The following is a 25,266-nucleotide window of genomic DNA, read 5'->3' as shown; positions in this document are numbered from 1 at the left end:
ATTCTTTTACACCTACATGGCAGTTGGATATACTGTCTGTATTCCGTACACCGAATACACCCCAACGCCCCCAGCGCAAGGTAGCACTCAGCACTGGGCACTAAATCCATCATCAAGGCGTTCAGACTTGTCTCTCCATCACCCCTCTATAAATTCAGACCCTCAACACTAGCTCTCTCAACACCAACTCTCCAAGCCACTCTCCAACCCAAAGGAGATCCAATTTTCTTGTCTAACATGGCGAAATCTAGCCTTGTCTTGCTGCTACTCTCAATTTTGTACATTGCTGGCACTGCAACTTCTGCTAGCACCGCAAGTTCAAGTGCAAGCGCTACAAATTTCATCAAGGCCTCATGCACCGCCACAAAATACCCTGCCTTGTGTGTCGAATCCCTCTCCCTTTATGCCACTTCAATCAACCAAAGTCCACGCCAGCTAATTCAGACGGCCTTGGCTGTGAGCGTAGACAAAGCTCAGTCCACCAAGACATTTGTCTACAAGTTGACGAAGTTCAAGGGAGTTAAGCCCAGAGAAAAGGCAGCGATAAAGGATTGTTTTGAAGAGATTGATGATACCGTGGACAGGCTTGTTAAGTCAGTTAAGGAGTTGAAGAACATGGGGTCATCTAAGGGTTCGGATTTTCAATGGCATATCAGTAATGTTCAGACCTGGATTAGTGCTGGATTGACTGATGAAAACACTTGTGTTGATGGTTTCGCTGGCAAGGCTTTGAATGGAAGGATAAAGAATTCAATAAAGACAAGGTTTGTTCATGTTGAAAGGGTGACTAGCAATGCACTTGCTTTGATTAACAAGTTCGCTTCCAAGTACTAATTAAGTAGCTGCTGCTACTGGCCATTGGAGTCCTTTTTCTTGGCCAAGCTTCTTGAAAACGATCTGGGTTACCTCTTGTTGAGCCTTGGTTTTACTGTTTATGTATCATAAAGAATTTTGAGTGATGTAGCTTTTGGACCTTTTATCCTTAAATATACATGTGTGTGTGTGTGTGTGTGTGTTCCATGGTTTATGAAGGCATTTTTATTTGCCTCTTCGGTATCAAATGATTGTTGATAGGTGCTTGCATACAATCAAGAACAGCAATTTTCATAATTGACTCTTATTAATCAATTGTTATACGATCGACAGCATTATAACTGAGGTAAAGATTAAGAAGAAAAAGTTAACAGATAATCCAAGAAAAGAATCATAATTACAGGTAACATGGCCCCAGTTCACACTATCACGCACCGCTAGTTGTGTTCAAATCAATACCTACTTTAGGAAAAAAAACAGTTCATTTCAATACCATTTTCCACTTCTGTTGCTAGATGATGCGTTTTAAGGAAAGTATAATCCCTTGATTGAAGGGGAGCACAGGCCCCAAAGACCTGGCCCTTGAAAGCAAACATGGCTGCATGGACCCCAGAAATATCAGGCGCTGGATTCAATAATCATGGAAAAACAGTGGACGGCATTGAAGGGTGTGAAAGCTCAATGCTGAGAGCAGACAAAGAGGACTTCAGTGGGGACTCTTTAGTGACCACTACCACGTGAAGGATCTTGTCTTCTGCAGAATGGAAAGAAGCAATGAAGACGAACATAAACAAACATATATTTCTTTAAATAAATTACTGAAATCTGCGGAATTGAATGCGGCGGTGGCATGGCATGTGAACCTGCCGGAGACAACGGGAGATGGGGCACATGGATATCTTGAAAAATTAGCAAATGGGACCAGCCTGATTGACATTCGACCCCATACAGCCATTCTCTAATCAGGCTGCTTGGATTTTGCTCCCAGAATTGTTGTCTTTATAAGAAAAAATAAAAAGAAAGGGTAAAGTTTAGCCACGTCCTTTTTTTTATGTTCTTCTTGGCCTCTGCGCAAGAAACGCGTGTACGTGCCCACAATTTATGCCTGGTCATCAGTCTTCCTTTCAGGCAGCTTTCAAATATGAAGACCGATTTCTTTTTCTATTTGAGTTTTTAATAGGTATTCATGAACTTATCAAAACAAATCCTTACTTGGAGTCTTAAAAAAAAAAAAGTTGCTTGATGTACTGGGCAAATAATTTTGTTCAAAGATGGATCGGTTTCCAACCTAAATTGTGGCTGGCTAAAATATCGTCTATCTAAATTTTAAAATTATTTTTTCTTGAAATTTATTTTTTTGGATTTTTAGTATTTTTTTAAATATGTTTATATTTAACATAAATTTTAAAAAATAAAAAATATATTATTTTAAAACATTTTTAAATAAAAAAACATCTTAAAATATAATATCTACGGACTCTATCAAACAAGTGCTCTCAGCTCATATTTTAACAATATATTTAAAGAGGTATCCAAAAATAGTCATTAAACATAATTCAATAAAATATGTTGATTTGATGACATGCCAATTCAAAGTTTGTTATTGTCCACTGCGTATTGTTTTTCAATTTATTTTGGATTTTAATTTAAAATTATTTTTAAATTTTGTTTTTTATTATTAAAAAAATTGATTAACAAAAAAAATATTTTCAGTATAACTGAAATGTTGTATGCACTAAGATCGATGAGATTACTTTTAAACTATTATTACTAACAATAATAAAATGATGGCCACTGAGGCTTACATGGTCGGTAATTTCAGGGCCCGTGAGATTAGTCGTGGTGCGCGCAAACTGCCCAGACACCCATGTTAATCTAAAAAAAAAAAAAAAATTTTATATTAAAGTACTTGAAAGCCATGGCATTCTTTCCTTTCCATAATGAAATTATCTTTTTCTAGAGATCTCTTTTGTGCCACTGAAAAATAATATTCATTCATTCTTGTAATGATTTCCTTTCCATCTTTTTTTTTGCCAATCCCAATTTAAATGACCATTTTAAAAACATTACTGTAGGTAAAAGTGAAATGAGAAATGATAATCAAAACAACCAATATATTTTTTAATTCCTTGAAAATTGTGTTTTTTTTTTGTCAGATAAACTATTTTGAGATTGAAAAAAAATATAACTATAAAAGTAAAATGAGAAATCATTATCAAAACAATCAATTTCCTTAAAGAATTTGGCCCTTTTCTATCAAATAAATTATTTTGGGATCAAGGGAGGTAGTAAAAGGGAGAAAACAAGTCTAAGCATGTGTACATTATGATTTGAAAAGATAGATTTATAAAAAGCTATAAATTGTATTTTTTTTTAATAGGATTCATCCAAAACTCCGGTGACATGTCTTGATTAATTAAATATTCTTAAATTTATAGTTATAATAAAACACAAAGTGCTCTGCATCATACCACGCATGACGCAAACAAATAGAGTCTGTGGAGTACAAGGTAAAAATGTCTCTTCATGACCAGTTTGTTATTGATGTTTTTCTCAGCAATAATGGAGAATACCCTAAATTTCCAAATCCAACTTCAATTCTAACCATTAACATGGGCACCCATAACTCATGAGGACTTTCTTGTTTTTCTACGAAAAGAAAACTTATTTTGAGATGGGAACATGAAGAAATATTGTAAAGTTGATGTACGCATTATCCATATATATATATATATATACTTTGACTTTTTTGTAAAGCTGATTTGAATAGCTCGGAAACTACCAATCAATCTTATAAAGAAGCGTTTGATAATGTGGTGCTTATATCATTTCGATCATCCATTTGATTGAGAATGAAGTGGAAAATATTTTTCCATTCTTTAATTTTCTATTCTCAATTCCTATAACTAACTCAATGCAAATAATTAATCTTGGATATCTGGATTAATTTACATGTATTATAATTAATTTTTAAATTTATTGAACATCATATAAACTTGGTAAATAAATAAAACATCATGAATGTAACAAACATACACAAAAAAAAAAAAAAATTGAATCTAGACATTAGGTAAGGGATTCCTTGTCAAGATCAATAAGTCAAGATATCAAATACGCACATAATTAATCTTAGTTGATTTACAAGGTGACATGTCACGTGGACATAGGATTATAAGATGCTTTTGTAGAGAATTTATAAAAATGGCTTGCAGGATCCAGAAAACATGAACTGGCATCATCGAATCTAAACATTCCTAAGAAGGAAAATCCTTATAAAACCTAATCGCTAATTGCCCTCTTAATCTCTTAATTCAAAGTTTAATTTAAGCAAAAAAAGAAAGAATTAATTTCCCAAAATTAAGAGATCAAAATCATAGGCCTAAGTGGGAATCGATTTGATTTTGAGATTATGAATCACGATTTCTAGAGCGGATATATTTTCCCATGTGCACTCCTATTGTGTCAACCAAAAATACATGATGTGTTGAATTAATTTGTAGTGTTTTCGGTGGTCATGATCACTAATCATGACATAGTGGGTATATTTCAAGGTTCTTTCTTGAGACTTTTTGAGAGCTCAATTAGGTTGCTAATTATTGCTGGAGAAGCCCTCTTAATTACCGCTCAGCAACAAATAACTCCCTAATATATATTTTTTCTTAATTTTAGTTATCAAGCTATTTTGGGTCAAATGTTTTATATATATATATATATGAAGCATGCGATTCAATGATGAAATTACAAGAGGATACGTTTTCATATAAAAATAAAATAAAAAAATTGAAAAATTAATGGTTTAACACAACAATGAGGAAATACAAGCACACGCACACGCACATTTATATTTAAAGAAAGGAAATCACTTACTACGTACAGAGGAACCAAATCTTAAAATTACACGAATCAAGAAACATGGCTCAAGCCTCTCAAGTTTCAATTGATCAAACACATGAGAACAATTCAAGCCAGATGCCATATCAGTATAGAAATTCTCAATTGCTTCTCACTAATTTGAATATGAGCTTTCTTGCCGTTGGCTTCTTTCCAATTGTTGAGCACCTCACCTGCGGTGCTGATCATTGCTCAAATTATTGTAGCACCAGGCGTGATGGCAGCAGTTTCTGTTTTTTGGGAACTAGCGAGTTCATGATGAGGTTAAGAGTTAATTTTAAGCCATTTCTAAGTAATTTCTAATTCCTAAACCAAGCTGGATATGCCTTGGAGGATGCCCTATCCACGATTTTCTCCACTGAAATCTCAGTTTCTGTGACTACAAGCACAGGCCATGCCTGCATTAGACATCGATAGCACCAAACTAGCTCATCAACAAAAACAGAGATGCACAGAAATGTGATGTTGCATAAATGGAATCAAAATTAAAAGGTGATTATCATATAAGAAACATTTCGGTACGTGTAACTCGATAGCACCAAACTAGCTCATCAACAAATAAAAAAAAAAGATGCACAGAAATGTGATGTTGCATAATTGGAATCAAAATTAAAAGGTGATTATCACATAAGAAACATTTCGGTACGTGTAAGAGTGCATCAGAATTGAAGAACCTGTGTATACAAATATATAATTGTTCAACATATATAAGAAGAAAGGGGGGAAAAAGAAGAAGTAGCTAGTAAATTAGTTTATTGATAAGTGCTAACGCATTGCTTGTCAGCCTGGTAACATTCACTATACTCTTCCTGATCTTGATCATCACTTCATCAGTTATATTCCTCTCTTCAAATCCTTCTGTGCAGGTATCCTCATCCGTTATCGCGGCACTTATCCATGTTTTTATATTAGCAATCTGAAATTCAATATCGGAACCTTTTAGGCTGCCTAAGGCCTTCAACGACTGGTTGAGCTCATCGATGGAGTCTCCGATTACCTCAATGCAATCTTTAATAATACCAGCTTCAGTCTTGCTTAAGCCCTTTTGCTTTGATAGAGCCTTTACTAAGGATGATGTGTTGCTAGCAGCTTTTAGGGTCACAGTTAACGCTGTTCTGCATAGTTTGAGGTCATTGGTTTTGATGGTAGAGGTGTAAGAAGAGAGGGACTTGAAGCAAAGTTGTGGATATGTGGTAGAATTGCAAGCTGTCTGCAGGTAATTTGTGTAAGTTTTGCTGGTCGTATCTGCCAAGGAAAGCTGCAAATCTGTTGATACGCATAGAAGCAAAGTAAGAAGCAAGGCTAGAACATTGAATGAGCTTGAGCTTGAAGTGATTTTAGCTGCCATGGCTTCTCTTTCTCTTATCTCTCAATCTCAATTTTGCATTGATAAGTGTGAGATGAATCCAATTTATAGGAAAAATTGTACATGTACGCAAGTTCAAGTCATGGATAATGCTGTAGCATATATAAAATTATTCAAGAATTCAGGAGGAATTTAAATAAGGGACGCAAGGTGGCCATAACCCATGAAATATGAGATTGCACATGCATGAATATGATATGGTAGCCATAGGTTGCAAGCTACTTGAAGTTAATTGATAATTTAAAAAAGAAAACTGAAGAAATAGTTTTATTTATAGTCTAGAAATAGTTTCTGATTTGCCCTAATTTTTTTTTTTATTGTTGATTAAGAAACAAAAACTGAATTCACCACCAGCATAGCACAATGATAAATGGTCCTAACACGCAAGGTCTCATGCAATCCTTGAATTTATCAGCTACTTAATTGACTTATAAAACTTGAATGAAGCATTATACGTTACATAACATAATAAATTCAAATGAAAAAATAAATAAAAAGAAGAGAAAACTTGCTTATAGGTATAAATGTTTTTTTGAGTTAATGATATGACTTTTTCATAAATTCTTAATTTAAATGGAGTAAAATTAATATTCCACATATAAAATATTAAGATGACCATTAAACACTGTGATTTTGATTTTTTAATAAAAAACAATAGTTGTAATTTTGATGTGTTTCTTATTTTGTTGGGGTGAAAAAGAACGACCGGAATGAAAAGAGGAGCAGCATGAGGGAGGGTGACTGCCAGGGCCACCTGCTTCGACCTGCGAGCTGAAATACCCATTTCCAGCTCTATAATAACAAAAACAAGAAAATATGCTATCCGGGATACAACATAACGAACCATACCGCTTTGATCTACCAAACCTGAGTCCTCGAACTTTCCCAGCTTGAGAGACAGCCTTGCAGGCCGAAGGCTCGACAGAAGTGATGAGGACGTTTACAAGCAGTAACCATATGCATAAGAAAGCAATAGCTCGTGAAACTTGCTTTCCACACCCAACAATAAAATCCAAAGAATGTCTATTTACAACAAATGCATAGAGAAACAGTACATGACTGACCAGCTTGGCCACCATCATAACCCCCTGGCTACACTACACAAGACACCACCACCAGTTCTACACCATTTCATTCAGTTCATGAGAGAGTTTAATACAAATTAATGTACAAGTCAGGGTACACATCAGAAATGCAACTGCTTACACTGTGTTGATTCGATGTCAGATGGGCAGTAAGGGCATTTAAAGGTTTTTGAGCCGTTCTTTGACATCTTGTCGATAGACTGCTTGCATAGCACATGGCTGCATGACATTAACATAGGAGGGTTTTCCTCAGTTGATTGTTCCTTGGAAACAGGGCATACAAAGATGGAATGGAACTGAAATTCCCTACCCAACTCCACTGGCACTGGCACTGGTAACTGTTTCATTGACCGCCACTCATGTTTCTTCCCTGCCATCACAGTCATAAACTTCAAAAGAGGTGGCAGACCCTGGAACCCTGCTGCTATTGTCACACTCAATGGGCTTTCAAAAGACTGCCCCAAGAGATTGCAAAACTGCCTTGTAAGATCCTCGGCAACCACATTCCAATTTGTGGGCGATAGTAAATCAGAATAAGGAGATTGATGAAGCCTTCCAGACCACAGGAGACAGGACATAAGCTTCTGGATTTCAGAAAAATGGCTGGAACCAAAGGGAGAAATGTGAGTTCTGACATATGAAAGAGCTTTGCTTCTACTTCCACCTTGCAGTATTTCCACAAACTGTAAACAATGAAGTTTCAGCAGCAGGTCTGACCTGTTTTCTTTGAGCTTATTGGAATTGGCAGCAGCCCAGTTTAGTGCAGGCTCTAGATTTCGGTTCTTCATAGCTTCAAGTATCAGATACATTTCTGAGAAAAGAGATTTCATATCAGCAGTAGATTCTGGTTCCTTGGCCTCATTTACAAGGCAGTCACCAACATCAAACAGGCCTTGCCGATAGAAATGGCCTGCAATTACTTGGTTAACAGTGTGAGCATCAAAATCAATGTTTCTATAAGCCTTGGATATATCTGGGTTGAAAGATTTCTCAAGCTGCTTTGGGTACTTGCTCAGGGCTATATTCAGTTCCTTCTGAGTGCCTTCCATCTGACCAAGTGGAGCACTTTCTTGCAACTTTTTCTTAAGTTCACCAAGGACATTTTTAAAGTCCACTTCAGAACCAGATTGTTCCACCTTCATAATTTCCAATGACTTCTCAATATCTTGCATCATCTGGTCAACAACTTCTTGTGTTTTAGAACCAGACATCTTTTGCTTCTTTACAACATGATCAAATGCGTCCTTGATGGGATTTAGATCCATTTTTCACCTCACGGTCTCACCAGTTTAAGCTTAGAAATAGTTATGTGAAGCCCCTATAAGAAGGTGTCAGAAAAGGGAAGCTCATCACCACTTTTGATTGCAAACAACTCCATGACCCTAGCAACACAAATTAACCTCTCCCAATATACAATCTTCAACTTAATTGGTATTATCTTCAAACCAAAATTCCAATACCTTTCAAACAAGAAAAAACTCGAGTTTGAAGTATCAAAACGTGGAGAAGAGTATTACATTAGTACTTGCTGCTTCTGCAAGAAATGAAAGTAAAGAATAATTTATTTTCATCTACAAGAAACAGCGATTATCAATTTCAAATTAGTAGAACTCCATCGCAAATTCTATTTAAAAGCAGATTGCAAAACAGCTTCAGTCCGTTGCAAAAAACCTCAACACTCAAAAGTATTTGCAACGTATTTCATAATTCCATTGCTAGATTTACCATTACGAATGTTTTTTCAATGGATTTTCTTAATAAACTACAAAAATTCCGATACTTAATTGCTATCAATCAATTGCAAAATCCTGTCACTAATCCATCATTGTACACACAACATAATATATAAATCAATCCATTTACATTAATTCATAAATTTTCCAGGATAATTTAGTGAAAAAAAATAAAGGAACAGTAAAATCGAACGAACAAAAATCCACTTGCACCTTCTACATAACTTTATTAAAAAGAAAAAATCAAACTTTGAAGGTAGTTGAGCAATTTCATGAAAAAAATCAAGAACCCAAAAAAAAACTCACTATAGCAGTGAAACAAGAACAATAAGAAACTGGGTTCTGCCTTAATCGCAAAAATATCAACCATTTTTGCAAGAGTGAACATTCAGCGAGGTCCAAGAAAATCGTAAAAGACAAAACCAAAATGAATAACGTTAAAGAAAAGGAAGAGGAAGGGAGAGGGAGAGAGACATACCTTGGGATGCTGGTGGGTTGGGTGTTAGATTTTGAGAAGTTTGGTCGGAGGCGGGAAGGAGGTAGTTGGCGGGTTCGGCGGCTGTTGGAGTTGAAATAGGGGGCAGATGATAGAATTAATATCTGATCTCTTCTTCAGATCAAATCGGTTATTTTGCAATTTCTTTCAGGGAAAACTACATATTAGTCTAAACATTTACCATGAGTTTCACTTATCGGTCCCTATATTGTTATTATTATTTGCTAGAGGATCCTTTACTCATAATTATTATTATCATCATTATTATTTGATTGTGATGTTTTCTGAGCTAGATTATCTGTATCTTAATTTATTTTATGAATTTTAAAATTAATAATTATATAAATTTTTAATAACTTTAAAATTTATAAAATTCAAATTGATAATTTTTAATAAATAAATTTAGAATCTAAACAATTGAACTATATCTATTAAAATTAGCTCATAACCATTATTATTTTTTATTATAATTTTATACGTTAATTATGTTTGATTTAAAAGTTAATTAAATATAATTTTTTTTAAATCAGCGTAAATTTTGAATAGACTAAACTTTAATAACTTGTAGATTAACTATTGATCTAGTTTACTTTATCAAATTTAAATAAAAACTAATTGGCTCAATTTTAAGAATTTTTAAATTTTTTAAATAATTTTTTTATAAAAAAATTAAAATAATATTATTTCAAATATTTTAATATAAATTCAATTAATTTAGCAAATCTATAATATAGATCGACTAAATTGATACTCTGCGCCAGAGGCCTGTATTATTTTTTCCAGAATGTTTCTGATGCTTGGGATAATTGATCTTGGTTAGCCTTAATGGGTTTCCAGGAAGGCCATCAATTTTGATTCTACGACCTTATTGAAAGGAATAATTCTCGATCATACGTCACGTTATTTTGAAACATTGGGAAACTTTTATGGACGAAATAAATTCAAAAGAGTAATTCTGAAAGAAAATAAAAAAATAAATTTCAACGTTTTCTCAAATATGCAATTTCATAAATAATTAAATATATTAAAATTTGATTTGGGTATGCTTTTTGTCAAGCTGGGACACTTGGAAGGACAAGCATCCTTTATTTGAGAGCTAGAGGCAACCCCAAACAACAAGTGTCCTGAAAAATAAGCCTAGCAAGTAAGGTTCTAACTTAGTAGTGGAAGGGGTTTATTTTTTTTTTTTTGCGCTTGAGTTCGAGTTTTATTGTATATGTTTGTTACCTCCGTGGTGCCTTACTTACTCATTTGGCTTGTAAAATATTTAGTGGACCGTAAAGATTAGTCATTATATACGTAAACTGGTCTGATTTTCTTGTTATCTGTATAAATATTATATTAACAAAAATATCCAAATATTTTTCTTGCAAGTATCACTGAGCTCATCAAATCCTTCGGATCCAATCATATTAGCTAATAGAAAGCGTCTTTAATCTCGATATTTGTCATGAGGATTTTTTCTTTTCTTGCTTCATCAGATATAGTAATAGAAACTCAACCTTTAAATACCCATTGTGATCCCTATTTATAATCTCAATTACCTAATTAATTAATGGACTACATTTATACCATGGAACTTTCCAAATAGAGCAGAGAATGAGGGGAAATGATTATTAATTAATTCGAACTATAGCAGAACCAACCATTTATGTTTGGGGAACAAACAAACTGGAAAATAACACCAAATTAATTAATGGACTACATTTATACCATGGAACTTGCAAATAAAGCAGATAATGAGGGAAAATGATTATTAATTAATTCGAACTACAGCAGAACCAACCATTTATGTTTGGGTAACAAACAAACTGGAAAATATCACCCAACCAAATTGATAGGCCAACCAATTCATGGATTTCCTTTACACAGAACTATTTCACAATGAAACACAACAGAGAAGAGGATTAATTAACTTGTGGCTAATTAAGTTTGGTAGAGGTGACTAATTTAGTCTGTTAAAGAGAGTCAATGCATTGCTTGTTAACCGAGCAACTGTGGCAATGTAGCTCCTTGTAGTGTAATTTTCCCATTTATAGCTTTTCCAGCAAAGCCATCCATTTTCATGTATCTTCATCTGTCAAGGCAGCACTTACCCACATTTGTATGTTGCTCATTTCCATTTCAAAAATCTGGGCCTTCAAGTTCACTCACTGCTAGCAATGACTCCTGAAGCTCATCAACCAAGTATTTAATGGTTTCAACACAATCCTTTATGGCACCAGCTTCTCTAGGCCTTTAACTCGTGCCTTTCCAATAACTGTATGTTGCTCATTTCCATTTCAAAAATCTGGGCCTTCAAGTTCACTCACTGCTAGCAATGACTCCTGAAGCTCATCAACCGAGTATTTAATGGTTTCAACACAATCTTTTATGGCACCAGCTTCTCTAGGCCTTAACTCGTGCCTTTCCAATAACCTTTTCACCATGTTTAACGTCGATTCTGCGCATTTTACGGTCTCGAATAGGGATGCATTGGCTAATTGTGTACGTTTATCTTGAATGGTATTAGCACAACCTGACAGTGTCTTGTAACATAAGTCGGGATACCTTGTATTTCGCACCTGCTGAAGATGCCGTAACTGTAGAATTGGTATTGAGGGATGGTGTGTGTGGGATGGTAGGAAAAAGTTCCTAAACTTTTTTAAAGATACTGTGCCCTACAATTGTAAGGAACTGTGAACCTGTGGGGCAATGGGTCACGGTTCCTTGAATTATTGATTGGTAACAGAAACCGATAGGGAAAGACGAGATAGGGGCGGTGTGTGGGATGGTAGGAAAAAGTTCCTAATATAAACTATTTTAAAGATAATGTGCCCACAATTGCAAGGAACTGTGAACCTGTGGGCAGGGGGTCACAGTTCCTTGAATTATTGATTGGTAACAGAAACCGATTGGGAAAGACGAGACAGGGGCGGTGGTGATTCACATGCACTGAAATTGGATGTCACTTGTGAAAGAAGATTGAAACCTCCAGACTTGCAGAAGAGCTGCAGCTTTGTCTGTGGTCCTCTATTCACTATAGGCAAAGGAAGCTGATCATTTCCTTTGGTTATGATTGTGGTGGTGATTCACATGCACTGAAATTGGATTTGTCACTGTGAAAAAAGATTGAAACCTCAAGACTTGCAGAAGAGTTGCAGCTTTGTCAGGGGTCCTCTATTCACTATAGAAAAAGGAAGCAGATCATTTCTTTTTGTTATGATTGCCATGTATGAATATAATCCAGGAGCAAAGGATTATGAAAGTTTGCGAAGCTGTATCAAATCCAATAAACTTTTTGTCCAGTACATTATGCATGGACTCTCGAGGGAATTCAACGAAAAGATGAATACCAATGCCTGGAAACAGAATACCTGATTAGCAGATATATAGTCGAGTAGGAAAACATGTGGTAACCATGATTTTCTACTCCTGCCTACCATTTGGAAGTGCCACGGGAAAAATGAAAACGAATACATCACAAGCTCACAATGTCCAAGTTCTCAAGGCAGTGTTATGTTAACATCAGTAGGGGCAATTCAAACAGAATACCTGATTAGCAGATATATAGGCAAGTAGGAAAACATTTGGTAACCATGATTTTCTACTCCTGCCTGCCATTTGGAAGTGCCACAGGAAAAATGGAAACTAAAACATCACAAGCTCACAATGTCTAAGTTCTCAAGGCAGTGTTATGCTAACATCAGTAGGGGCAATTGCCTTCATTGGAGTCTCAGAAAAGAATGAAGTAGGTGTCACTCAGGAGATCTTATATCAAAGATTGTTATATTGAATTCATTTCTTTGGTGATCTTAAGATATTTTGATACTAATAAGTTATACTATGTAGAAAATACAGTTACATGAGAACAAAATAAATGCAATTTTCCCGGTCAATCTAACTGCAGCATCATAAATTTGTATTTATCCTTCAATTAACCAGTCGTTACTTGTCTATCCCTGGCATATGTGAAACATAAAATAATGAATGCATCATCAACTCAGATTTATAATCAAAGATCTCTTGTCCGGCAAATCATTAATCCAAAACTCTCCTCATTTAACTATAAATTTTCTGATGCACAAAAAGATACAAACCAAACTGAAACAATGCAGTCAGTCTGATTTTGCTCTATCAACCATGGACATGGGCAGTGGTTCTGAAGTTACAGGACATTGTTAAGAAGCTTTCTTTGGAGGAGACATGTTACTGATGAGGGAAATTACAGTGCCGATCGTGAACATCTGCACCAGCAATCCTGTTCAGACAAGAACAATAAGATTTGAAATATTTAGAATGTAAAGCCTCACAATTATGCACATAAGCATGGAGAATATGTAACTTACCGAGTAAAAGAACAGAAGTCTCAATAAGTTCAAACTTTTTTGTTTCCCATTCAGCTGGATTCTGAATAACCTGCCCAGTAAAAACCAAACAATATTCATTAGATATCAATTACAATTATTTTTTTCATATTTCAGGGGTAAATATCAGGGTTCTAGTGATTTCATTTCTCATTTAATTGGCTGGTAAACAAATAGTCTGCTCGTTTTTGCAGTCTGGCAATCCAATAATTGAAAGAAAATGTGAAATCAATTTATACATGATTTACAAGAATACAACGCCAAAGGCCCCTGGCATGATAAGCTCCATCATAATTACCTCTGGCATTCGCGAAAATAGATGTACAGCATTACATGAAGAACAACACCAAGGATGGACCAACCTTTTAACCTCTAATTTCAGCCAAATTCCATGAATCTAAGGTATTAGATTACATCGTAGTTCATTCATCCAAAAGACCACCTACTCTATAGCCAAAGTACCCCTGAATCACTAATTGTATATATAAGAGCATTATCATATTTTGGATCTATGGGTAAACAATCTTCAAGGAAAAGATATATTCCAACAACAATTCTTATAAAAAATAATCAAGCAATAATGAAACTAGCTTACCTCTAATGTTGAACTACTACTAACAGCACAAAATATAGATAGAAGCACTGCGATAGTTGACATGGCCAGGTAAAATCTCAAGAAACCTGCTCGGCTGCGCCTTCGGCCTTTAACAAAAGAAAATGAATGTGTTAAAAGATGCAAAACTTCCAGAAATGTTTTTAAGAAAAATGAAGTAGAAGAATCATGTAAGCAACCTAATTCCCCAATTAGAAGAGAAATCAACCCAATGGCAGAAGATGAAACGGCAAGTATGTTTGGATCCTTCCCCTTTGAGATTGGTAAAACCACATATAATAATTCTATCAATTGAAAGATACCCTGCATTATGAAGAAAAATCACATCAATGAAAAACAGAGGATCCTACATGTGAATCTAATCAACTTCATTAAGGATAAAGATGCTAATAAAAAAAAAGGGATTCTAGAACTACACTTGTAATTCTAATAAGTGTAAAGCACAAAAATCTTAAATGAATACCTAGAAGGTCTAGAAATATTGATGCTACAACAACAGGTTTGAAATCTATGAAAATCAAGTAATCTACAGAATAAAGTAACTTCAAAAATCACAAAGTTATTGATTGGACAGCTCAAGTAAATCTAAAACTATATTCAAACAAAACCTAATGAACCAGAATCAACTTCAGCTAGCATCTGAAGCTTGGAGTCCTTAAATGATAAACCAAGTTTAACTCTCACTTTCCTTGTGGAACAGATTACTAAAATGACTTTCCTTTTCCTAGAAACCCCTCCTTATATTGGTACACTCCGGACCCATGAAAACCCCACTAACCCATAGAATTACTAAAATGACTTTCCTTTTCCTAGAACCCCCTCCTTATATTGGTACACTCCAGACCCATGAAAAACCCACTAACCCATATAAAGTGGATTATGGTTCAAAGACTCGGTAGGTGGCTAACACAAATCTTTAGCAAATGCTAGAATTCAAACCTTAGACATGCATCCACCACTCAACTCCAGCGCATCCCTTTGCCACTAAACCATGCTTGTGTGATTTTTGAGATACTTAATATCTTTTCGATCAAATTTACCAATAAATCAGGTCAAGTCAAGTCAAGCAGTACATTTTATTCAAATACACACAGGGAAAAAAATCCTTTCCCTGCCAATAACTCAATGAGACACTTATTCATCAAACAATATGCAAGAAAATAAAAATAAAAATGATCAATTCAATTGTCTTTAATAAATTAACACTATCAAACTCATTAAAATTACCAAATCAATATGCTAATATACCTGAATAAAGATTAGAGCTTTGAGACGAGACTTCCCTTTAGCAACCTTTGTGTAACCTATGAGAAAAATTTAACAAAAACCCACATAAAAAAATCAAACGAAAAAACTCAAAAGAATGAAACTTTGAACAAAATGAAACCCTTTTAGCCATTGAAATAAAGATATATAGATTCAAAAACAAACCATAATATGATTGATTCAAATAGATGAAAAAGAAGAAAAGAAAAGCATACGTGAATCAACCACCATGCGGTAGGAGAAATCAGAACCGTCGGTTCCAGATGGCCTCCCGGCTTTTCTCTGCTGCATCTCTTCTTGATTCCTTGGTCACTGGCTGGCTGGGGATGGGGGAGAGTTTAATTGTTAGGAAATTAATAATTTTTGGGTTTTATTGAGATTTTGAAAAACCGAGAGAGGATTTGGTTTTCTTAAACAGTCCTAAACAATTTTAGATTTCTGATTTTGACCCCGTAAAATTTTACTATTTTGCTGAAGAGCTACCCAAGTTGAGTTAATTATAACTTAGTCTTTGTAATTTGTAAAAAATTGAAAAATCAGTTGATCATTGTTAATTTGTTTCTCCCCCCCTTAAAATACCTTTTTTTCCTAATAGATTTTAACCATCGGTTAATTTCTTTATATTAAATATGTGATGAACTATTGATCTATAGAAAAATAAACAACTGAGATTTTTAATGAAGGGGCATGTTCAAATTTTTAATCCATGGGAAAAAAAACATTTAATATTTAGGATGGAAACGTAGCTCCTATAAGAAGGGATTGGAATTATTCATGTACGAATTTGAACTCAAAATTCATGCCGGCACCTAACCTAAAACCCAGTGAGTTTGGATTTTGAATACCTTAACCGAACCCGATATGGTATCCATTTGGGTACCCATAACCCGACCCAATTTATAGAAATGTGCATGGATTCTCACCGTTGAATTCTTGAAGGGCAGGAGAAGCGGGACTCCTTTGCTGAGCTTATTTGTGATTCAAGCCTTCAAAAATTGATTTTCTGCCGGCAGCCCCGTGGAATAACCTTATCTGGAATAAATTTGAAATGAGAAAACAAAACAGAGGAAGAAACATTTAAAGACTAATACATATAGATCTCACATGAAACAAAGCGCAATGGATTTTGAATTTTTTCCATTAACAGATTAGGGATTGGGGATTTCAAGATTAGGGTTTCCTTTTCTTAGTGAACAAAGAGAACTTGAAAGAAAAATAATGAGCAAAACTTTTGGCTAATTGGAATGATTCTGTTATCGCAAGCACACAGAAACAAGAGAAAAAAGGGAAGAGCATCAAAGCTAAGAGAAGAGATTAGTTTCCGACCTGGCCAGAAGCAGTACAGGTGTTACAATTGACTTCCCCGGTCACTGTCAAAAATCAAAAGACAGAGAAGGTCGCCAGAGACGGTCAGACGGACGGCTTAAGAAGCGAGAAAGGGAGACACCCGAACCTTTCCATATACCAGCTATGGCATAAACGTAATTTTTTCAAACTTTGAAGACATTGTTAAACTCCAGGTCAGGCTCACGTAAAGCAGTATTCATAGACAACCCGAATTCCAAACCCGAACCATCCATAAAATTTCTTGAGGCAATATTTATTAGGTGCGAATAAAATTGTCATCCCTAACAATTTACGACTTCAATTGAGATTGCCATCATGGTTTCTGGTCGTTGAGAAATAGGGTGGTTGGGAATTGTTTGCGACGAGGAGTTGTATTATTATTTAAAATTTATTTTGTGTATATATATTATTTATATTTTTTAAGATACTTATAATTAAAAAATATTAGAATTTATTGAGTTTGGTTATTATAATTTTTGCAGTTTTTTTAAAATACATTAAAATTTCAAATAAAGTTTTTATATAGAAAAAACTTCATTTAAAATTTGTTAAAATTAATTTTTTTAACTCTTTAAAATCATTAACCAAATTAAATGTTAAATTAACAAACTACATAATAAGTCTTATAAAAACTATTTTTGTTAGATACTTAATGCAAAAATTATAAATAGAATTTTCAAGGAATAACTTAGAATTAAATTAATGTTTTATTAAATTTATATCGCAGTTTATAATCATAATATTTAATTAATATTATTGTTAAAAAGCACAACATCAATTACATATTGTCTACAACATTCAAAAACATATTATTTCACCAAATATTTTTATTGTCGTGTTACTTCATCATTTCTTTTTACTTTTTATATTAATTATCCAATTTGTTTGTCCTTAAAAGTAGAAATGGCAAATCAATGTCAATGACAAGAATACCAAATCAGTGGGTGGCGGAGATGGAGAGAGAGATGAACATGGGTGGTAGCAGCCGGAGGAAAGAGATTTTAATCTCTCTAGCTGTTCCACGAGTTAGAGTTAATTTCTTTTACATGGCCAAAAAATAATGTGCAAGCATTGCCAGTGCTTGCTACATCATTCAAGAAAACCTAGATTATATATGTAACGCTAAACAAATGCGTGAGCATATTAAAATAAATCAAGAAACATATACAAATGCGGGAGTTAGATAATATTCAAGATAAAATTGAAGAGGCCTTAGAGAAACAACTACTAAATTGAAAGAAGACGCTTGGGTTTGGGTGGATTGAAAATTAGGACTCATTCAAACAGTTGTTATAAATTCAGGGACTAAAGTGAACAAAAAAGATTGCTTGTGCAAACCACACGGCCATGAGTGGAAAGCGTCGTCTCGCTTTGGAATTTCTTCTCCTACAAAAACACTCTTTTCTGGTGCCGTTGAAATCATCACGTTGCTTTCATTCTTTCACAGTGGGGCGTGTCTAAAACGAAGGGAGCATTTTTTCTTCTTTTTTCTCTCTCCTTCCCTTGTTTTCCCACGCATGAAATCTCTTCTCCTGGATTAAAAAGGACTGGATTTTCTATATATATATATATTTCAAACTGGCTTCACCCACTTATCACTAAGTTGTACTAGTAATTATGAAATCAATAAGCTCCACCGTAGAGGTTTCTACGAGCAAAAAGCAACCCAGCATAACAAGGGTTTGAAAAGTTATCAAAAAATTACAAAGGGCAAGCTCCATGCCCACTGCTAAATGAACAACCAAAAAAGAGAAGCTGAAATGTTTAGATATATGTCATGTGATATACCTATTCAGCCCAGAGAGCTTTCATTGCTTGATGGGAGTCTTATGCATGTTTGAACAACTTCATGCTTAGCCAATGAGAATACACAGCAATGATCAGGATAGGAAGTGTCAAGGGTACCAAGAAGCAGTAATACCTGTTATTATAAAATAAAATAATACCAACTTAGATTTTAGCCAAAAAAAAAAGAGCCAAACGCAGCAGCTAAATAAAAATCACCTGTCGTTTTGAATAGCAGAGATGATAGGACTGTCCGATAATGGAGGAAGCTTTGATATTACTGCCGCGGATAGAAATCCCACAAAAGAAACGGAACCGATCAAGACAAGCAACCATCCACTAAACGTTGCCGTTTTGCTGAATTCCATTCGATAAGAAAACCATTGCTCTCTTTGAAACCAGATTTGGGATCAATTGTGTAGAGCGAGGAGGAGCGCAATGGAGACGGCTGGGGAGGGATAATTTCAGAAAATACAAAGGTAAAATTTGTCATTCGAGTCGGGTATGAAGGAAAACAAATCGGAACTCATAGCTACAAATGTGTCAATGCTTCTATTGCTAGATTTACCATTGCGAATACTTTTGCGATGGATTTTCCTAAATTATAACTACAGAAATCCTGTCACTAACATAATATATAAATCAATCCATTTGCATTAATTCATAAATCTTCATGGACGATTTAGTGGGGAAAAAATAAAGGAACTAAAAACATCAAACAAGCACAAATCCACCTACACCTTCTAGGTAACTTCATTAAAAAAATTCAAATTTTTCAAGGTAATTTAGCAATTTCATGACAAAAATCAAGCACCCATAAAAGAAAATCACTTTTAATCACAAAAATATTAACCATTTTTGCAAGAGTAAAGATTCAGCGAGGTCCCAGAAAATCGTAAAAGACAAAACCAAAGTGAATAACGTTAAAGAAAAGGAAGACGAAGGGAGAGGGACATACCTTGGGTTGCTGGCGGGTTGGCCGTTAGATTTTGGGAAGTTTGGTCGGCGGCGGGAAGGAGGTTGTTCGAGTTGAAAGAGGATAGAAAGAATGTCTGATCTCCTCTTTAGATCTGCTGTTTTGCAACTGTTTTTAAGGGAAAACTACATATTAATCCAGACATTTATCATGAGTTTCACGTATCAGTCCCTGGCTTATTATTATTGTTGTTATTTGCTAGAAGAGGCATGACCGATGATCATAAATTCATAGTTATTAAATTTGGACAGCCTTTGCATGTTGATTCATTGATAAAACTGGGTCAAGTTTTCTTTTAGACCAAGATGGATGTTGATCTAGTTAAACATGAGTAATTTAGTCGATCAATCATTAACTTGATTGATCTAGAGTGTTTGAATAGGTTTTGTGCTGCTTCAGGACAAAAAGTTGGTGCAAATAACTTCTCAAAAAATACTTCCGAGGTGTTAGCTAGATCACTCAGTCGCATTGGTGGTTTTACTGCGACAAAAGAACCTCGGAAAGTATTTGGGCCGAACTTAGGCTTAAGATTTGCCCTAATAGCTAGGCTGTGCTGGGTCAGGTCCTGGAAAAATTATTGGGTCTGACTAAGTTCTTAAAAGAATGAGTTTTGCTCCAATTATAAAATAATGTTGAAATGGTAAAAAATGCCATAATTAATCTGTGGGTTGGGGAAACAAGGCTGATAACAAAGGAACAACACCCTAGATAAAAAGAATTGGCACCTATTATGCTCAAAAGTGTCCAGCGGTAATGGAAAAATACAATAAAAAGATAAAAATTCATATACTAATTTACTAAAAAAGATGAGAATATATTTTCTTAATTACATTTCTCTTATTGTCTCTTTTATCTTATGGTGTAAATAGTAATAATTATAATTTGAGCATTGTAGAATTTCTTAGAGTAATGGGTTTATAAAAAAATAAAAATAAAACCAAAAAAATAAAATTTGAACACCATCTATAGATAGAGCGATAAAAACATTGAGATTGATCATGTTATGTTACACCAATCTTTTGATCAATATACCCATTAATATTTTTTATGTTCTATCTTTGAGCTTTCAGGTCGATCGAGGGACAAGTGAAAATCACTTGCAATTCTAATTAAGCTCTCAAGTACGATCAATATTAACGCTTGCTAGCTATTGTTCTTGCTTTCCTGATGCTTGCTAGCTATGGAAACTTCCTTTTCATGATTAAACTATTAAAGAAGATATTTGGCTTGCCCTACAATCTAGAGAGCATGCACATGTTCATTCATATTTTTTTTTTTTATGGATCTTTGATCATCAGAACGCCCTACAATCTAGAAAGCATGCACATGTTCATTCATATTTTTTTGTTTTTTATGGATCTTTGATCATCAGAACTGTTCGTGTAATATATAGTTGAATAAAATTATTTCTTCCTTTTGAAGGAACTTTTACTTCCACTGTACTTAAGAAGTATCATAAATAAATATATACAACAAAGAATAATTAATGTTTATTCTTCTTTTTTATCATTACAACCTTTACAAAAACTTGGGTTATACATGTAATTCAAAGCTTAATTAAATCACATCAAGCGGAGCAGCTGCTAAAGCATTGACAAAATAAGAATTAATTTATTTACAAAGATTTGCATTATGGCAAATAGTTTCATAGTTAATTAACGTGCGGTTAAGCAAGTGGATCAAATAAAGTCTTATTTACGACTATAATTCAAGCTGATTTCGTGGCATACGTTTTCTCTTGCAAGCGTAGCATGTCTTCTCTTCGTAATAATCACCGATCTGCTTTAATTGGCCTGCTTATTATTCTATGCATTACGTAATTGACCAAGAAAGAGGGCAATCCTACGCACTTTTGTCAAGGGTTTATTTTTTTTATAATAACTTCTGTCAAGGTTGCAACGATAACAAAGAAGATAATATGATAATTATCGTAGATTATGAACTTCCTTCTTGGAGGATTTGATCACAATATGTTGTGAAATCTGATGCTATATGTAGTTAAATTATTGTGCCACCCTACCAACACTGTACTGAGGATTTTTTATTTTTATTTATATGAATGTTTGATTTAGAAAGATCTGATTAAGAAAAATATTTTAATGAATGAAATCTAAACTAAAAATAATCTGTCTTATTCAATATTTGTATTAAATTCAGTTCAGCTAGATAGATGGATCTAGAATCTAGTTTAATCTAAATTTTTAAAAAATAAAATAAAAATTAATTTGATATGACTTTATCTAATCAATAGATCAATTTATAACCTAATCTTGATTAGAACTTTATTTAACTTTTAAAAAAATAATGTCAGATTGAAATAATATCTTTTTAATTACTTAATTAATCATCTAAGTCATTAATTGAGTTGTTGAGTCATCATACTGTACTGTATGACTTTAATAACATTGCTATTTAACAAATAGTTAACTCATGTCTTGTCTCTTGCCTCTTGCTTTACTTTAATTGATCTGTATGCAGAAATAGTTATTTACGCAAAAGGATTATTAATTTTCGTTTGTGCACTAAGCAAAGACAACATGGAGTGGAGTACTCAATATGTTATCTTGCATTTTCATATATATGGAATATTACTCTGCACTTTCAAATAATCAAGAGACTCCCTGCTAACAAGCTATTATATATGACCCCTAAGAGCCTCACGATCCAAATCAGAAAAAATGAGACGAAACACAATCATGTCAACCAAGGTTAGGCTATTTGCAACATTGATATTCTTCTCTTCAATGCTCTCATTTGCAGCATCAAAGAGCACCGAAGCCAACATAACTTGGTGGTGCAACCACACACCACACCCTTCAACATGCATGTACCACATGAGCCATAGCCACCATCATTTTTCTCTCAAACATAGGTCCCAATTTCGGATAATGTCTATCCAATTAGCCCTTCAGAGCGCCCTCATTGCACAATGTCAGGTCTCACAATTCGAACAGAATTGTGAGAACCAGAACCAAAAAGCTGTATGGTCAGATTGTTTAAAACTTCACTCTAATACCATTCTTCAACTTAACCGCACCCTAATTGGTTTAGAAAAGAAGAGGCCTCCGTGTACAGATCTTGATGCACAAACATGGCTAAGCACGGCTCTAACCAACATCCAAACATGCCGAACCGGGTCCTTGGACCTTAAAGTGACAGATTTTACGATGCCAGCCGCGTCGAAAAACTTGTCTGAGCTCATTAGCAATACTCTGGCTATCAATGGGGTTTCGCTTGCAACTGAAGATAATAACACACAAGGGTACTTTCCTAGCTGGTTCTCGGGGCAAAACAGACGGCTATTGCAATCCACATCAATAGCAGCAAAGGCGAATCTAGTTGTGTCAAAAAATGGTTTTGGGAATTTTAGGACTATTCAGGCAGCTATTGATGCAGCCTCAAAGAGGATGTCCAGAACTAGGTTTATTATATATGTGAAAAGAGGAGTTTACAGGGAAAATATTGAAGTTAGAGTTAACAGCAACAATATTTGGCTGGTTGGAGATGGATTGAGACGTACTATAATTACAAGTAGCCGGAGTGTTGGGGCTGGTTATACAACTTATAGTTCTGCAACAGCTGGTAAGAAATTATATCTTTTCTTGCTTAAATTTATCCATGATAATTGCTATCCGCTTTCCTTCTCTATCAAGTTAATTTTAGTTTTAACATACGATCAAATATATTTTCGAGGACCAATAATTTTGATTGAGATGAATAGAAAGGGAGAAGAATGAAGCTTTGTTGGTATAGGAATATTTAGGAGAAGAATTCATGGAGTTAATAATTAAATAGGCAATTGCTGAATTGTTCATGTACGTATAATGTTTTAATGCTTCGCTCTCTTCCCTTAAAAGCTACGATTTCATAATAAAGAATGGATGTAGTGATTATATATATTTTAGCTAGAGATGTCTTGATTCTCGATCAAATATCCATGATTTTGCCTTTTTTTAGCTTTTAATTCTAACAAGAACCATTACAAGTAATTCTATATATTTTTCGGCAATTTTAATTGTTTGAAATGATGTTAGACATGATTTTAATTATAATATGATCCAAGTTTTTCAGTACCTTTAACTGGAGTGATAACTTATGGTTGTGCTCCATTTACGTGTCCACTAAGCTAAAGAAATAAGCCTAATTTACCTAAATATTGATTTGTAGGTATTGATGGCCTTCGCTTTGTGGCTCGTGGCATTACCTTCGTAAACACGGCAGGTCCGCTAAAGGGTCAAGCAGTTGCGCTCCGATCAGCCTCAGATCTCTCAGTTTTCTATCGATGTTCCTTTCAAGGATATCAAGACACCCTTTTTGTCCACTCTCAAAGGCAATTCTATAGAGAATGCTACATCTTTGGCACCATAGACTTCATTTTTGGTAATGCAGCAGTCGTGTTCCAAAATTCTATTATTTACGTGAGGAAGCCTTTGAAGGGTCAAGCAAATATGATAACAGCACAAGGCCGTAATGACCCTTTCCAAAACACCGGAATTTCTATCCATAATTCGCAAATTCTACCAGCACGTGACTTGAAGCCGGTAGTTCAAGCATTTCAAACGTACTTGGGGAGGCCATGGATGCAATATTCTAGGACTGTTATTCTTCAAACTTACATTGATAGTTTTATTAATCCATCAGGTTGGTCACCATGGCTACGTACCAGTAACTTTGCTCAAGACACATTGTATTATGGAGAGTATAAAAATTTTGGGCCTGGCTCTTCAACCAAAAGGAGGGTTGCTTGGAAAGGGTATCATGTGATAACTAGCCCTGGTGTGGCCTCACGTTTCACCGTTAGAAACCTCATCGCTGGAGATTCATGGTTGCCAGCAACCAAAGTCCCATTTACTTCTGGCCTTTGACCATCTATGCTGTGGTATTTGTCACTGTATTTATTTTGTAATTCAATTTTTTTTTTGTACATTTTAACACACTGAATGTACAAGTTAATTTATAAATTTTATTTATTTGACTGGAGCAACTAGAAAAGAAAATACATTTTTTGTTTTTCTTTGGTGAATGTGTCAAATTTTATTAAAGAAAATAAAGTACAATTTTTTTTTGGATATAAAGTGGACGTACATGGTATCGTAACAATTATTTCTTGGATTGGGAATGGTGTGGAAGAAAAAGTGTAGGAAGAAAGAGTAAGAATCATCATCTAGTATTTTTGTCATTAAAAATTCTAATTGATCTTTAAATTCAGATAAAAAAATTAATTATGTAAAGAAAAGTTATTAACACCTCTAATACGCTTTAGTTAAGGTAAACTGCATTGTTTATTTATCTGATATGAATTGAGATATTATTATTTTTTCTAATCATTGATTTATTTATGGCTGAAAAAAAATTCTTTCAGATAAAAATATCCTTATCTTATCAAGTAAAAAATATAACCATTCTAATGTCAATATAAAAACAAAATGAACTATCTTTTCATCTAATATTAAGAATATGTCTTTAGTATAAGTTCTAGTCTTGGATATTAGAAGAAAACAAAATAATATTTTGGTATTTTTTGAAATATAGGCTAGTTTTAATGGCTT

The 25,266-nt window shown here is 34.3% G+C and overlaps 5 protein-coding genes and 1 long non-coding RNA gene across 9 annotated transcripts; 3 read left to right on the top strand and 3 right to left on the bottom strand.

The window, feature by feature from the left end:
- Positions 1–153: 153 nt before the first annotated feature.
- LOC105129546 (21 kDa protein-like) lies at positions 154–1,106 on the top strand. The gene has a single exon (XM_011031660.1). The coding sequence runs from the start codon at positions 238–240 to the stop codon at positions 832–834; it is 597 nt and encodes a 198-aa protein (XP_011029962.1). The 5' UTR covers positions 154–237; the 3' UTR covers positions 835–1,106.
- Positions 1,107–5,304: 4,198 nt separating this feature from the next.
- Positions 5,305–6,125, bottom strand: LOC105129545 (21 kDa protein). Its single transcript, XM_011031659.1, has one exon. It carries the CDS (start codon positions 6,050–6,052, stop codon positions 5,444–5,446), a length of 609 nt encoding a protein of 202 aa, XP_011029961.1. The 5' UTR covers positions 6,053–6,125; the 3' UTR covers positions 5,305–5,443.
- Positions 6,126–7,026: 901 nt separating this feature from the next.
- On the bottom strand, positions 7,027–9,547 carry LOC105129544 (protein RMD5 homolog A-like). The gene is made up of 2 exons (XM_011031658.1): positions 9,367–9,547; positions 7,027–8,689 (listed from the first exon to the last, which is right to left on the bottom strand). The coding sequence occupies exon 2, from the start codon at positions 8,418–8,420 to the stop codon at positions 7,257–7,259; it is 1,164 nt and encodes a 387-aa protein (XP_011029960.1). The 5' UTR covers positions 8,421–8,689; positions 9,367–9,547; the 3' UTR covers positions 7,027–7,256.
- Positions 9,548–13,249: 3,702 nt separating this feature from the next.
- Positions 13,250–19,757, bottom strand: LOC105129541 (jagunal-like protein). 4 transcript variants are annotated; one of them, XM_011031653.1, is made up of 8 exons: positions 18,745–18,835; positions 16,533–16,641; positions 15,825–15,929; positions 15,592–15,647; positions 14,523–14,646; positions 14,326–14,432; positions 13,713–13,782; positions 13,250–13,624 (listed from the first exon to the last, which is right to left on the bottom strand). In XM_011031653.1, the coding sequence occupies exons 3-8, from the start codon at positions 15,898–15,900 to the stop codon at positions 13,545–13,547; spliced, it is 513 nt and encodes a 170-aa protein (XP_011029955.1). In that variant the 5' UTR covers positions 15,901–15,929; positions 16,533–16,641; positions 18,745–18,835; the 3' UTR covers positions 13,250–13,544. The 4 variants fall into 4 exon arrangements, with proteins under 4 accessions (XP_011029955.1, XP_011029956.1, XP_011029958.1 ...); XM_011031654.1 differs by lacking the exon at positions 18,745–18,835 and adding an exon at positions 16,936–17,247; XM_011031656.1 differs by lacking the exons at positions 16,533–16,641; positions 18,745–18,835 and adding an exon at positions 19,700–19,757.
- On the top strand, positions 18,817–19,116 carry LOC105129543 (uncharacterized). The gene is made up of 2 exons (XR_843097.1): positions 18,817–18,895; positions 18,961–19,116. It is a non-coding gene; the product is annotated as an uncharacterized LOC105129543 (long non-coding RNA).
- Positions 19,758–22,347: 2,590 nt separating the features above from the next.
- On the top strand, positions 22,348–24,653 carry LOC105129540 (probable pectinesterase/pectinesterase inhibitor 33). Its single transcript, XM_011031652.1, has 2 exons — positions 22,348–23,299; positions 23,885–24,653. Exons 1-2 carry the CDS (start codon positions 22,396–22,398, stop codon positions 24,580–24,582), a joined length of 1,602 nt encoding a protein of 533 aa, XP_011029954.1. The 5' UTR covers positions 22,348–22,395; the 3' UTR covers positions 24,583–24,653.
- Positions 24,654–25,266: the final 613 nt, after the last annotated feature.

The sequence above is a fragment of the Populus euphratica genome, unplaced genomic scaffold (assembly GCF_000495115.2).
Source record: "Populus euphratica unplaced genomic scaffold, PopEup_1.0 scaffold16.1, whole genome shotgun sequence".
In the NCBI taxonomy this organism is placed as follows: Eukaryota; Viridiplantae; Streptophyta; class Magnoliopsida; order Malpighiales; family Salicaceae; genus Populus; species Populus euphratica.
The sequence above is the reverse complement of the archived record's forward strand: the minus strand, read 5'-3'. Positions and strand labels throughout refer to the sequence as shown.

Coding starts and splice junctions, on each gene's coding strand:
- LOC105129545 (XM_011031659.1), bottom strand. CDS start 6,052: ATGGCAGCTAAAATCACTTCAAGCTCAAGCTCATTCAATGTTCTAGCC.
- LOC105129540 (XM_011031652.1), top strand. CDS start 22,396: ATGAGACGAAACACAATCATGTCAACCAAGGTTAGGCTATTTGCAACA. Junction 23,300..23,884: donor TTATAGTTCTGCAACAGCTG/GTAAGAAATTAT, acceptor ATTGATTTGTAG/GTATTGATGGCCTTCGCTTT.
- LOC105129544 (XM_011031658.1), bottom strand. CDS start 8,420: ATGGATCTAAATCCCATCAAGGACGCATTTGATCATGTTGTAAAGAAG.
- LOC105129541 (XM_011031656.1), bottom strand. CDS start 15,900: ATGCAGCAGAGAAAAGCCGGGAGGCCATCTGGAACCGACGGTTCTGAT. Junction 14,433..14,522: donor TCTTCTAATTGGGGAATTAG/GTTGCTTACATG, acceptor CTTTTGTTAAAG/GCCGAAGGCGCAGCCGAGCA. Junction 13,783..14,325: donor GTAGTAGTTCAACATTAGAG/GTAAGCTAGTTT, acceptor TTTACTGGGCAG/GTTATTCAGAATCCAGCTGA.
- LOC105129546 (XM_011031660.1), top strand. CDS start 238: ATGGCGAAATCTAGCCTTGTCTTGCTGCTACTCTCAATTTTGTACATT.